Source organism: Lathamus discolor, chromosome 5, assembly GCF_037157495.1.
Source record: "Lathamus discolor isolate bLatDis1 chromosome 5, bLatDis1.hap1, whole genome shotgun sequence".
Classification (NCBI taxonomy): domain Eukaryota; kingdom Metazoa; phylum Chordata; class Aves; order Psittaciformes; family Psittacidae; genus Lathamus; species Lathamus discolor.
The window spans coordinates 39,418,245-39,432,566 of NC_088888.1; the positions used below are offsets into that span (position 1 = coordinate 39,418,245).

The 14,322-nt window shown below is 43.0% G+C and overlaps 1 protein-coding gene across 2 annotated transcripts in view; it reads left to right on the forward strand.

Moving 5' to 3' along the window:
- PRKN (parkin RBR E3 ubiquitin protein ligase) overlaps positions 1–14,322 on the forward strand; it is a 730,480-nt gene that overhangs the window by 699,389 nt on the left and 16,769 nt on the right. For both annotated transcript variants that reach the window (XM_065680442.1, XM_065680443.1), the window contains one exon: positions 11,178–11,264. In XM_065680442.1, coding sequence (XP_065536514.1) covers positions 11,178–11,264 — 87 coding nt within the window. The remainder of the gene's footprint in view (positions 1–11,177; positions 11,265–14,322) is intronic.

The following is a 14,322-nucleotide window of genomic DNA, read 5'->3' on the forward strand; positions in this document are numbered from 1 at the left end:
ATGCTTTGCCTTTCCAGTGTTTTGTTTATGTTACCATTTAATAAAACACTCTCCAGGTAAGAAAAATGTGTTAGAAACATCCTGTTAGCCTGATAAAAAACCCAAACAACTATACATTTGCTGTATACAATATAAACATTGCCAGTTAGAGCTTACAGGAGCTTGTGTGATTGGTGACTTGTTATTTGCACTCCCCCATCGTATTTTCATTTACACCTCTCCCCAGAAAAATAAAGGGCATGAAAATACTTTAGTGATTACCTTTATTAGGCTAAGTTGTGACCTTTTGAAACCAAGGTCTGGTTCTTTTGATAAATGACCTGAGACAAGTAGTGGGGACTCCAGTTTTTAAAAACTGGAAATCTCCCTTAAAGGGCTGCTGTGTGATCTTGGACAAGACTCTTTGGTGTGGATCCTCAATGGCATTTGTGTTTCCACATCAACTTTATTAAGATCCTCAAATTTTAGGGATCTGTGGCCAAAGATTTCTCTGAATTAGGCTGCAGTCACTAAAACAGAAATAGTAGTACTTTGCTGCTTTACAGGAATATGGTGAGAGGGATGATGCTATGATGCTCTGGTGATCAAAGCCATGCAAGTATCTTACAATGCTACATTATTTTGCTTTGATGTGCAACATATAACCAAACTGGTTTTGAAGACATAAAAACAAGTCTGTCTAGTTCCATGTATATCTTAGATTATACTTGGTTTCCCTTGTATTCTCTTTAGAGCATACTTTTGACATTACAATAGCACTTAATGTGCATTTTCTGGGTGCTCATTAAATGATAAAATTAATAAGTCAGATGTGGTTCATTTCACCCTTACAATGAATTATGATTACAACGTAGTGTTCTTTTGGCTTGATTTTAGAGAAAAGAGTGAGTAGAGGCATTGAAGGTTGATTTTTTAAGTACTTGCTTGCCTGAGAAGGCAGGATAAAGCTTGTATGCTGCATTTTAAATGAAAGTGAAAATATCTGTGTTGATTTTCTTTGTTTATATAGTCATGGGTTTGAGGAACCTTTGCATCTCTTCTGTACAAGTTTTGCAGTACTGGCAGAAAGCTTCAGTACTTACAGAGGTGTTGATCCTGCCTGCATTCAGTAGATTAAGAATTTGTGATTCACATCCATAGTGAAGGGTCCAGACAGCCACCACCGAGGGAGAAAAAAAGGTAGAAGAAAAGGTAGAAGAAAGAGAAGACAAAATGATAGGATTGCTAGTCAATATATTCTTAATGACAACATGTCATATCAGAAGAAACTGATTTCATTCTATGATGACATTACAGGTTTGATAAGAAAAAGTAATTGTGCAAAATCAGTTTCTTTTTTTGTAAGATTTCAAACTACAGAATGTTCTGATTAAGAAATCATCACCATAAGATATCAGTAAAAGGCTTTAGGGAGCTGGGTTCCAACTGATGTGTTTGGGGTCTGTGCAGCAGCATTGTCTCATCACTATCAGATGATACAGTATGGATGCCTCACTGAGCTATGGTTATGTGTTGAAAGAAAGATAATTTTAACAGTAATATTTTATGAGCACTACAGGGAGATATTATCAGAGATGAAAGTGCATCTTTCCTCACCTGATATCTTTAATCTGGATGTGAATGTCTGTTTTGGAAGATACACTTTGTATAGTTTAGCTAATAGTAATAATTGTAGGAGCGAAGATGTGGCAGTCCAGATTTCAACATGGACTGCAGAAGCCTGGTAAGAAATATGGGTATGTGCTTGAGTTGTTAGCTCACACTGAAGTCCCTAGCAGTGCACCTACAGTGAGGCAGATTAAACCTTGACTATGGATACCTCACAGCAACCTTGCCTTCATGCTGCTGTGTAGACACATGCAGGAAGGAGGTAAGGGTGAAAAAGAAAAGGAATATCTGATTTGAGGAGTAACTTTAAAATAACAATAGGGAGCTCAAACTGGAAGCTTTGTATATGGATTCAGAATGGGAGTATTGTATTGAAGCTGGAAGAAAGATAATTTTAACAGTAATATTTTATGAGCACTATAGGGAGATACTATCAGAGACCAAAAAAGAGGCATTTGCAGTAGGCAAGAGGGAGAATGAGAGCTCTGGTGCTTAATCCAAGGGAAAGCAGATCTTTGAAATGCTGTGAAAAAGAAAATGACAAAATCTTGTTTCCGAAAGAACAGCATAGCATGTAAATGACAGATTTGTTTTCCTTTCATCCAAAACAAAAAAAAAAAAAAATTATAAAGCTACATTCTGCTGCCACTTCCAAACTTAAAACACCATAAATAGGCCAGTCAGGAATAACTGAGTCTTCAGCTTGGTTTCACTAGCCTCTTTTTTTATTCAGCATCACTGTTGGCACTGCAGATCTGGGGGGTTTGCATTCCATACTGCTGACCAGAGTTTGATCTGATTTTACCTGTTGTTCAAATGATCATAAAGATGGGAGGATTTTAAAAGCATGATCTGGATCCTTGTTGAGGTTTTACATACCTCCTATTCTAAGGTCACTTGGATTCAGGATTTCTGCTTAGGCCCGTAACATACATTTTTACAGATATTCAAAAGCCTGTAATAGCACACACACAGGTTATATTAATTTCCAGCGCCTAAATCCCTTAAAAGCTTTGGGGATTTCCCTGATAATCCTCTTTTTACTGCATAAACCTAGGGGATAGTTTTGAGACCTTTGGTATTTATTCTTTGTGTTGGTTGTTTCCAACTGAAGAATCTTTCAAGGGTAACAAAAGTACGAAATACACAAAGACATAGAAAGTGTATATCTGTTTATATTATCACAATAATCTGCCAGTCTTTTTTTTTTTTGGTAAATGAAAGGAAAGAAAGTGTAACTATTATTAGTAATTACACTACTTATAGTAATTTTAAACATTTACTAATATTAAATTTATGCTAAAGTCTTAAATCCTGACTGAACCACTTAAATCCTTTTTTTTTCCAAGGGCAAAATAAGTGTATTAATATTAATGAAGCCACAAAACACAAGTTGACTGACAGCATTTTTGCAGTTGCTGTATTTTATTACTGAAACTTTATTATATTTTTTATATCAGAATGGAAAAAATGAATACAACTACCACAAACTGCTCTTTGCTGTGACATACCTTTTGTTTATGATGCATGCTTTGCCATAAAAAGGGAGCGCTTACTGCATTTCTGCTGGGAGATGCCTATTTATTCTGACAAACGGATCAGCCTCCAGGGTGTTCTTTTGCCACAGAACTGATTTTACATCTCATCCATTTTCTAATAATATGTGAAAAGAGTATCCTGTCTCACGCCCCCCCCAAAAAATCAGGCTTTGTTTCATTACAAGGATGTGGCAAGCTTACTCGTGGACTTACTCACAGGATATACAGTTGTTAGTGAAAGGCCTGGTTACACACTCATGCATGCTTCCAGGACAGCAATCCTATGGGGAGAACATTGGTAATGTTGATCTTGTGGATTTTCCATTTTAAGGGCAAGTATAAAAAGTGGGCTCTATAATGAGAAAATGCATTTCACGTCTTTAAATAATACACATGAGTTTATGAATTTTATTATTACAATAAATAGGAATGCCATATAAACTACATTCTGAGGCAGATGGAATGTCTTTGCAAAATATATGCCTGCGGGGTGGTGGTGGTGTTCTTTCTTCATTATTTCCCCCTTTTCAGTGTTTATGGAAGGTTTAAAATTGCACTTGCGTAGGAAAAGTGAGAGAGACTGGAGTGCAGAACGCAAGCTGAGGCATTGTGTGATAAGGCAGTGATAAAGCAAGTGTACACAGAATCACAGAATCACAGAATCCCAAGGGTTGGAAGGGACCTAAAAAGATCATCTAGTCCAACCCCCCTGCAAGAGCAGGGTAACCTACAGTACATCACACAGGAACTTGTCCAGGCGGGCCTTGAATATCTCCAGTGTAGGAGACTCCACAACCCCCCTGGGCAACCTGTTCCAGTGCTCTGTCACTCTTACAGTAAAGAAGTTCTTCCTGATGTTAACGTGGAACTTCCTATGTTCCAGTTTACACCCATTGCCCCTTGTCCTATCACTGGATATCACTGAAAAAAGCCTAGCTCCATCATCCTGACACCTACCCTTCACATATTTGTAAACATTGATGAGGTCACCCCTCAGTCTCCTCTTTTGCAAGCTAAAGAGACCCAGCTCCCTCAGCCTCTCCTCATAAGGGAGATGTTCCACTCCCTTAATCATCTTTGTGGCTCTGCGCTGGACTCCTTCCAGCAATTCCCTGTCCTTCTTGAACAGAGGGGCCCAGAACTGGACGCAATATTCCAGATGCGGCCTCACCAAGGCTGAGTAGAGGGGGAGGAGAACCTCTCTTGACCTACTAACCACTCCCTTTCTAATGCACCCTAAGATGCCATTTGCCTTCTTGGCCACAAGAGCACATTGCTGGCTCATGGTCATCCTCCTATCCACCAGGACCCCCAGGTCCCTTTCCCCTTCACTACTTTCCAGCAGGTCAACCCCCAACCTGTACTGGTACATGGGGTTGTTCTTCCCCAGATGCAAGACTCTACACTTGCCCTTGTTAAATTTCATCAAGTTTCTCCCCGCCCAACTCTCCAGCCTGTCCAGGTCTCGCTGAATGGCAGCACAGTCCTCTGGTGTGTCAGCCACTCCTCCCAGTTTTGTGTCATCAGCAAACTTGCTGAGGGTGCACTCAGTTCCCTCATCCAGGTCATTGATGAAAATATTAAACAGCACCGGTCCCAGCACCGACCCCTGAGGAACTCCACTAGTCACAGACCTCCAGCTAGATTCTGCGCCATTGACCACAACTCTCTGCCTTCTTCCTTTCAACCAGTTCTCGATCCACCTCACTACTTGATCATCAAGCCCACACTTCCTTAGCTTATCTATGAGGATGCTGTGGGAGACAGTATCAAATGCCTTACTGAAATCAAGAAAAACTACATCTACCGCTCTACCATCATCCCTCCACCTAGTCACTTCCTCATAGAAGGCTATAAGGTTGGTCATACATGACTTCCCCCTCATAAAACCATGTTGGCTGTTCTTAATGACCCCCTCATCCTTGATATGCCTAGTGATGGAGTCAAGAATAAGTTGTTCCATCACCTTTCCAGGGATGGAGGTAAGGCTGACCGGTCTATAATTACCCGGGTCCTCCTTCTTGCCCTTCTTATAGATTGGTGTGACCTTTGCCATCCGCCAATCCTCAGGCACCTCGCCCGTTTCCCACGACTTACCAAAGATGATGGAAAGTGGCCTAGCAATGACCTCCGCCAGCTCCCTCAGCACCCGTGGGTGCATTCCATCCGGACCCATCGATTTACAGATGTCCAGTTTGCATAGCTGATCCCTAACCCAATCCTCATCTACCAAAGCAAACTCCTCCTTTGTCCTGACTCCTTCTGGGGCTATAGAAATCCGGGGCCCTCGGGGAGAGTCTGCAGGAGTAAAGACAGAGGCAAAGAAGGCATTCAGCACCTCTGCCTTCTTTATATCCTCTGTCTCCAGGGTACCCACTTCGTTCAGCAGTGGGCCTATATTGCCTCTTGTTTTAGTTTTATTTGCTATGTATTTGAAGAAGCCCTTTCTATTGTCTTTAACCCGACTAGCAAGATTGAGTTCCAAGGAGGCCTTAGCTGTCCTAATTGCCTCCCTACATCCTCTAACAACTGTCCTATATTCCTCCCAAGCGGCCAGCCCCTCCTTCCATAATCCATAGATTCTCCTTTTCCACTTGAGTTTGCCCAGCAGCTCCTTGTTTAACCACGCCGGTCTCCTAGATCCCTTACTTGACTTCCTACTCATTGGGACGCTCCGATCCTGAGCTTGGAAGAAGCGGTCCTTGAATGCTAACCAACTATCTTGAGCCCCTTTACCGCCTAGTACACTTTCCCATGAGACTTCCCTTAGCAGTTGACTGAAGAGGCCAAAGTTGGCCCTTCGGAAATCCAGAACTGTGGCTTTGCTAGGTATTCTATTCCTCCCACACAGGATCCTAAACTCCACCATCTCATGGTCACTGCAGCCAAGGCTGCCATTGACCGTCACCACTTCAACCAAACCCTCCTTGTTGGCGAGTACTAAATCTAGCAGCGCTGCTCCCCTAGTTGGTACGTCCACCATTTGCATTAAGAAATTATCATCAATGCACTCGAGGAACCTCCTAGACTGTGAAAATCCCTTCAGCCAGATGTGTTCATAAGGAAATAAAATCACGAAGGAAACAGAGAATATGACACATAGTAGGAAATACAGTTAAACCTGGCCATAACCTTATTTGTTAAAGGATAACAAGTCTTTGAGCTGTTAGGTATCCAGACAGCAAGTACTTCTCCTTATGTGTTTGAGCAGTGTTAAATATAGCTGAAACTTGTGACCACTAATGTAGTGCAAATTGTTGTATTCATGTGATGCTCTTTTACAATAATGCAGCCTCTCATACAACGTACCTTACAAAAGTGCTTCCATTGTTAAGCTGTTTTCTAACAAGCACAAGTGAATTAACAAATCCGTATTACCTGAAGTAAAATAAAACGTTTTAAATCATTGTCAAAATGTTGGAGAGAAGTGACAAGAGAGCAAATAAGTGATTAGGTTTGATATCTCTGGAAGTTAGATAACACTAACTCCACCCCTCTGCTCCAAATTTCTCTGACTTTCTGAGCAACAGAATCAATCCTTTCAGACTTGCACAATGCTCCTTTTCATAAAAGTGCAGTTTCTTTAGCATGACAGTGAAATATCATTTTCAGTGCTTCTTAGAAAAGTGACAGCTTGAAAGAGTTCAAAATGAAATTGCAACAGCTAGAATTTGTGGCAGACAAATGTTCTAGTGCCGTGTCCTCCTGATATCCTTTATTCATTACATGTGAATGCAGCTCTGTATCTAAAAATCAAGGCTGTTACATCAGTCTTGCTTATAACACCAGTCAGAATGGCTTACCGCTGAGAGATCTTTCAGAGTCTGAAGTTGCATCAAGGCAGTATAGCTTTAAAACAGCATAAGAGAAACCCATTTTACATTATTGACTTTTCTTCTTACCTGCAAGGAGACAGAATTTAATGCAGCATTGATGGGTCAAAGATTTTGACACATGTCAAGACAGATATCTTCATTTTTGAGTTCAAAAAAAAGGCATCAATCTTGATACATACGAATCAGTTTAGGTGGCAGAGACAGCTCAGACTGAGGTAGGGACAATTGTTTTACTCATTTGCAAAAGACATTACTTTTCAATGAAGCCTTAGATAAAGAAACACGCAATTTAAGGAAGATGAAATGAGAACAATTGCTACAAATGAAGTAAGTGTCTAGAAATAGTCACCTAAAACCTGTGTTAAGTAACCTATCGTTGTGTTCCTTCTATGGATTTTTTTTAAACCAGTCTATAAAAGTATAGATATCATTTTCTCAAGAATGGTATTTCATATGACCTATATAAAGTCAAGTCAGCAATAGTTTTCCATAGAGAAATGATTTGATTCAGAAATATGAATAGACTATTTCCAGTAGCAAACACTATAAAGCAGAACTGATTGTTTCAGCCAGCACCCTTTGTATAAACAGATTTCACTGTAGGAAAAACACACCCAAAAGTATCTAGTATGACTTTACATCCCTAAATGAACCATGTAGCAAAATCTCATTTTTAATAATGGCATTTATGTTACTTGACCAATGAAATGTATGATAATAACAGCAAATTGTTGTGTTAATGATCAGAGTGTATAATAAGATGCACAATTGTCGTGGTTGAAACCCAACCACAAACCTCGTTCACTCACTCCCCCCACTTCTTGCCCTCCCCCTGCTCCAGGAGGGACGGAGAGGAGAATCGGAAAGAATGCAACTCCCACAGGTTGAGATAAGAACAGTTTAGTAACTAAGGTATAACACAAATCACTGCTGCTACCACTAGTAATAATAATGATAAAGGAAATAACAAGGGAAGAGAATACAACACCTCAACACCAGCCAACCAATAACTTGCCCCACTCCCCCCAGCTGAGCACCGACCGATACCTCATCCAACCCTGCAGTCCCCAGCCCTTCCAGGTCACTCCCTGTTACACCCTGGGCATGATGTGCTGTGGTATGGAATACCTCTTTGGCTAGTTTGGGTCAGGTGTCCTGTCTCTGCTTCCTCCCAGCCTCCCCTCCTCCCTGGCAGAGCATGAGGCTCAGAAAGTCCATGGTCAGACCAAACACTTGAGCAGCAACTGAAAACATTGGTGTTATCAGTGCTGTTCCCAGGCCAAAAGATCAAAACATAGCACTGCACTAGCTACTAAGAAGAAGAAAAATAACTGCTACTGCTGAACCCAGGACAGTATCCACCCCTTATTCCATACCATTCAAGTCATGCTCAGATCCCACATTTTCAATATACCATCACTCTTATCTCAGTGCACTCTTATCTTAGTGCATGGACCAGTCACAATGGGGTGTTTTTGCCATTTCCTCCCAGTAAGGCTGATTTCAGCCTCCAGTACAGTCAATTCTTGGGATCCTCCTGTCACTCCAGAAATATAGATGGGTTCCACCCCTTGACAGCTTGACGGCATCAGGGTACACTGTGCACCGGTATCTACTAAAGCCTTATACTTCTGTGGGACTGATGTGCCAGGCCATTTGACCCACACAGTCCAGTAAATCCGATTATCCCCTACCTCCACCTGGCTGGAGGCGGGGCCCCTCTAATAGTTATCACAACTTTGAACACTTAAGTCATATTGAAAGGGATTATTCTTCGTTATCACAGGAGCTGGAGTAAAGTCAGCTCTTCCACTCCATCTGGGGGCCTGCTCATCAGAGACTGAAGCCGCAGCTCTCATGGGATGATGAGTCTTGGGCCTTGCTCCACTCTTCAGTTCGCCCACCCGTTCCTCCAAAGCTGAAGTGGGTTTTCCATCCCACTTCGTCATGTCTTCTCCGTGATCCCGCAGATAAAACCATAGGGTGGCCCGTGGCGTATACCTCCTGTATCCTCTTTCTTGAAGAATAGGGCGCCTTTTGTTAATAGCTGAGACGTGTGTTGGTACACGTGAGGAGCTGGATAAATCAGATAGATCGTCCCTCAATCGTTTGAGATCCTGGGACAGTTTTTCCACAGCTGAGATGATGGAAGGGGTGAGGTTGTCTTCGAACTCTCGGAGTTTATGAATCATTTCATCCACTGTTAGTGGTACTATATCATTCCAGGTTACTGTTGCCAATGAATGGGCATATGATGACGGTGCATTCCGTGTTAGTTTTCGCCACATGGGTCGTGTACATTCGACTTCATCTGGGTCTATGGGTACATCCCCATTATTTGGCTTGATGTGATAGATCATCTCTATGATGGCTGATTCCCTCAGAGATTGGATGCCTTTGTCTAAAGTAGTCCACTTGGCCGAACGACTCATAACATCGTCCTTGTATGGAAACCTTTCTTTCACAGCTGCCAAGAGCCGCCTCCAAAGACTGAGGGACTTTTTCTCTCTTGCAATTGCTTTGTCAATTCCCCCTTCTCTAGCAAGTGATCCCAGCTGCTTGGCTTCACTACCTTCTAGTTCGTGACCATCGGCCCCATTGTCCCAGCATTGGAGCAACCAGGTGATGATGTGCTCCCCTGGTTGATGGGTAAAATCTTTTTGTATATTCCGTAGCTCGGTTGAGGTCCGAGGTCGAGAAGTCACCTCTTCTTCTTCTTCTTCTTCATCATGTGATGATGACTCCTCCTCAGATACTGGACCGGGTGGTGAATACATTGTTTCTTCATCTTGCTTCACCCTTCTTGCCTCCTTTTTGCTTTTTCTCTTGCGTACAGGGGCAACCAATACTGGTACAAATTGGTCCTCTGGTTTAGCTGCAGTGATTTTCACTGTGGTTTGAGTAGCAATTGTACTTGTCGCTGGGGGTGGTGTAGCTGCTGTGCTTGGAGCTGGGGTAGCCGTGCTGTCTGTTGCAGCCAGAGTTTGGGTAGTGACTGTACTCATCGCTGGGGGTGGTGTAGCTGCTGTGCTTGGAGCTGGAGTAGCTGCGCTGACTGTTGCTTTGCCCTCAGATGCAGGGGCATTTTTTTCCTTTTGAAGGTGCTGGATAGTGTTGAACAAGGCCCTGTAAGCATAGGCCAAGTCCCAGCACGTTGCCATGATTTGTCCTTCTCTGGTACGGCCAGACTGACCACACATCTCATTTAAGTGTTTTACTAATTCTTCCGGATTTTGCACTTGTTCGGTGGTGAAATTCCAAAGTGCTGGAGGAGCCCACTGACCTAGATACTTGCCCATACTATCCCATACACCCTGCCACTCATGGCTGTCCAGTCCCGGGGAAAATCTCGTGGTCCTCCTATATCGTCGTTTTATGGCAAAACCGGCTTTCAGCAGGATTTGGATTATTTTCCTCCCTTTCTCAAAGACTTGTTCCGTTGTATCACCCCACGTTGGGCGCCAAAAAGAACTGTCGTGGTTTAAACCCAACCACAAACCTCGTTCACTCACTCCCCCCACTTCTTGCCCTCCCCCTGCTCCTGGAGGAACGGAGAGGAGAATCGGAAAGAATGCAACTCCCACAGGTTGAGATAAGAACAGTTTAGTAACTAAGGTATAACACAAATCACTACTGCTACCACTAGTAATAATAATGATAAAGGAAATAACAAGGGAAGAGAACACAACACCTCAACACCAGCCAACCAATAACTCGCCCCACTCTCCCCAGCCGAGCACCGACTGATACCTCGTCCAACCCTGCAGTCCCAGCCCTTCCTGGGTAACCCCCCGTTACATCCTGGGCATGACGTGCTGTGGTATGGAATACCTCTTTGGTCAGTTTGGGTCAGGTGTCCTGTCTCTGCTTCCTCCCGGCCTCCCCTCCTCCCTGGCAGAGCATGAGGCTCAGAAAGTCCTTGGCCAGACCAAACATTTGAGCAGCAACTGAAAACATCGGCGTTATCAGCACTGTTCCCAGGCCAAAAAATCAAAACACAGCACTGCACTAGCTACTAAGAAGGAGAAAAATAACTGCGACTGCTGAACCCACAACAACAATTAAGATGTTTATGGGAATTTAATGGGATGAGAAGGGCAAGAGATCATCTGCTGTATGACTCTTCGTGATTGTAACCTGCTGTCTATATGCCTAATGTGTTTTTATGACTTGCATGCTTTGGTTTGTTTTCCAGTTTGTGTTCTGCCGTGAATGTAAAGAAGAATACCATGAAGGGGAATGCAGCTCTCTCCTCAGCCTGCAGGGAGCCATCGCCCAGAAGGTACGGATCCCACAACTCCTGATCATTATCCCTGGCCCAGCTAGAGTGACATTTGTCAAATAGGTCCTAATTATAATCCTAAGTAAAAGCAATTATGTCCATGCTGAATTACTCCAGCCATCGGAGTTGCCAGATTGGCTTTGCAGTGGATTTCAGTCACTTTGATTGATAGAGTAGCTGAGTTCTGTCAGGAATACACAGGCTCTGCCATCAGTTGATAGAAAAAGGGCTTTCCCGATGGGGTTTTGGGGTTGTCTCTATTCAATATGAATATGTTTGTGTTTCTGTAGCCTTGCTGCCTTTCAGCTTATTTTCAGTGCACCAGTCAGGAAATCATGTGGGTTTGGACTGAATAACTGGGGGTTTATATAGCCTATGCAGAAAATGCCGATAATTTATGTTTCAGCTTAGAGAAATAAAAAAATGGATTGCCTAGGCTGGGAGCTGTTTGATGATAATTACTCTAGGCTGCTCTATAATCTTGTAGCTTTTGTAGCTATTGCAGCTATAAACCTGGACAGGAAATAGTTTTTCTCTGCTGGCATTTCTGTTTGTTTGAGATTCAGGTTTCCCTAATCTCCATGGAAAATAAATCACAGTCTTTCAGAGAGAGAGAGGGAGCAAAGAGCAGAACGGATTGCCCAGGGAAGTTGTGAATGCTCCATCCCTCGCGGTGTTCAAGGCCAGGCTGGACAGAGCCTTGAGTGACATGGTTTAGTGTGAGGTGTCCCTGCCCATGGCAAGGGGGTTGGAACTAGATGATCTTAAGGTCCTTTCCAACCCTAACTGTTCTATGATTCTAACAGGAGAGATACTCCGTAAGTATCTCACAGCTTGATGCCCAGGATATGCTCCTAGGAAGCAGCAAACTGATGTCTGGTATATTTGATGGTAAGAGGAAACTCAAATCCTGAGCCCCCACATAGTCCAATGCGGCAGATACAGGCTTGTGGGCAGGTGCTGATGGACTTGCATATAGCCAGCTCTCAGCAAAGCATATCCAGCTCCTGTCAGTGCCTGCAGGCAGGCTCTATCTGAGGCAGAGTTTTGGGGTCTCTCACTCTTTGACCACAGAGACTCGGGAGGGAGCTGGAGGCCTGTTGGAAATCTTTGCTGTGTGCTACCATGGGACAGTTCATTTGCCATACTTTGGAGACACTGCACTAGGCTATGAGCTGTGTAGAGACTCTTCTCTTTACCCTTTCTTAGTGAAGCTCTTCTAATATATAAAAACAATTAGCATTCATTGAGGCCGAATTAAACAGCCTGTATCCTAGTAGTCAGGCTATCTACCTCTGCTGCCCTGAAACGTGTACTGTATGAGACCCAAAATCCATCTACTTTTCCAGCCTCTTGTGACTTGTTATTCAGATTTGGTATTTTATGTTTAGCAGCCATCAGAAAATTTTTATTCCATGAATTTGTGCAAACCCCTTTTTCGAAGCCATACATATACAAGGAGATTTGCAGCTTAACTAGCCTCTCTAAAGAACAATCTCCTTTTGTTTGCAGTAGACATAGAACAGTCTTCCAGCTCCTATTCACGTTTATGTAAAAACAACTTCAACAGAGACATTGAGAGATGCTTGAAGTACCCAAAAGCCTAGTAAAGTAATAGACAAAGGCTCAGTGCCTTACCTGAACTAAACAGAGCTAGAATTTGAATACATCTCAACAGGAACAGTGAGCCCTATTTATGCCTGAAGTTTTGCCTAGAGTACTGAAAGCCATCATGGAACCTTACAAATAAGTTCAACGGTGTTGGCTTTGTGGATATTAGTTTGTATGATTTCCATGCTCTAGGAGACAGATGTAACTGTGCCAGGAAAAATGAGAATACCATAGGAAGAAGTGGTTTATTTTCAATATTTGCATATTGCCTTAGCTTCTCCTGAATTGCACCCTGTTAAATCTGTTGACTCAGGGAAGTTAACTGATTTTGTTGTTCGAGTTTAATGTTGACACCTTTGCTGATCCTGAAAAATTTCCTGTGCTCTCAAAAAGCTGTTCTAGAAGAGCAAACTGATAGTACCAGAATAAATCTTGCAGCTATGCATGCCAGTTCCCCAGTATGAACAAGACCATAGAGTAGCCAAAATTCATTCAGACTCCAACATAAGCTGAAGGGCCCTGGGACAAGTGGGACCTAATTTAGAGTATGAAAATGATATTAAAGAAAATATGAATATTGGCCTGTTCTTTTCTTGAACTCTTTTCTCTCTAATGCTTTAGATAAATCAATATGCATCAAAAGGAATGTGACCAGCAGGTCGAAGGAGGTGATCCTGCCCCTCTACTCTGCTCTTGTGAGACCTCACTTGGAGTATTGTGTGCAGTTCTGGTGTCCTCAACAGAAAAAGGCCATGGAACTGTTGGAACAAGTCCAGAGGAGGGCCACGAGGATGGTCAGGGGACTGGAGCACCTCCTGTAAGATAGATAGGCTGGGAAAGCTGGGGCTGTTCAGCCTGGAGAAGAGAAGGCTGCATGGAGACCTCATAGCAGCCTTCCAGTATCTGAAGAGGGCTTATAAGGATGCTAGGGAGGGACTCTTCATCAGGGACTGTAGTGATAGGACAAAGGGGAATGGGTTTAAACTTAAAAAGGGGAAGTTCAGGTTAGATATAAGGAGGAAGTTGCGCAGGGAAGCTGTGAATGCTCCATCCTTCGCGGTGTTCAAGGCCAGGCTGGACAGAGCCTTGGGTGACATGGTTTAGTGTTAGGTGTCTCTGCCCATGGCAGGGGAGGTTGGAACTGGATGATCTTGGGGTCCTTTCCAACCCTAACTATTCTATGATTCTACTATTCTATGATTCTATGATAAGCTGAAGTTAAGGGACTTAGGTCAGCCTTCCTTTCCCAGCTGAGAGCTGCACTAATTAAACTTCTCCACAAGATGGTGATGTCTCACTGAATGTTTTCCCTCGCTTTCTGTAACCAGGCGAGCAAACTGAGAGGTAGCTAAACCAAGGCAAGCATAAAGAGGCATACAAATCATTCGTGGAGCATATATGGAATGCAGGGCATGTGGGACTGTCTTCATCTCTCACTGGGATTAAT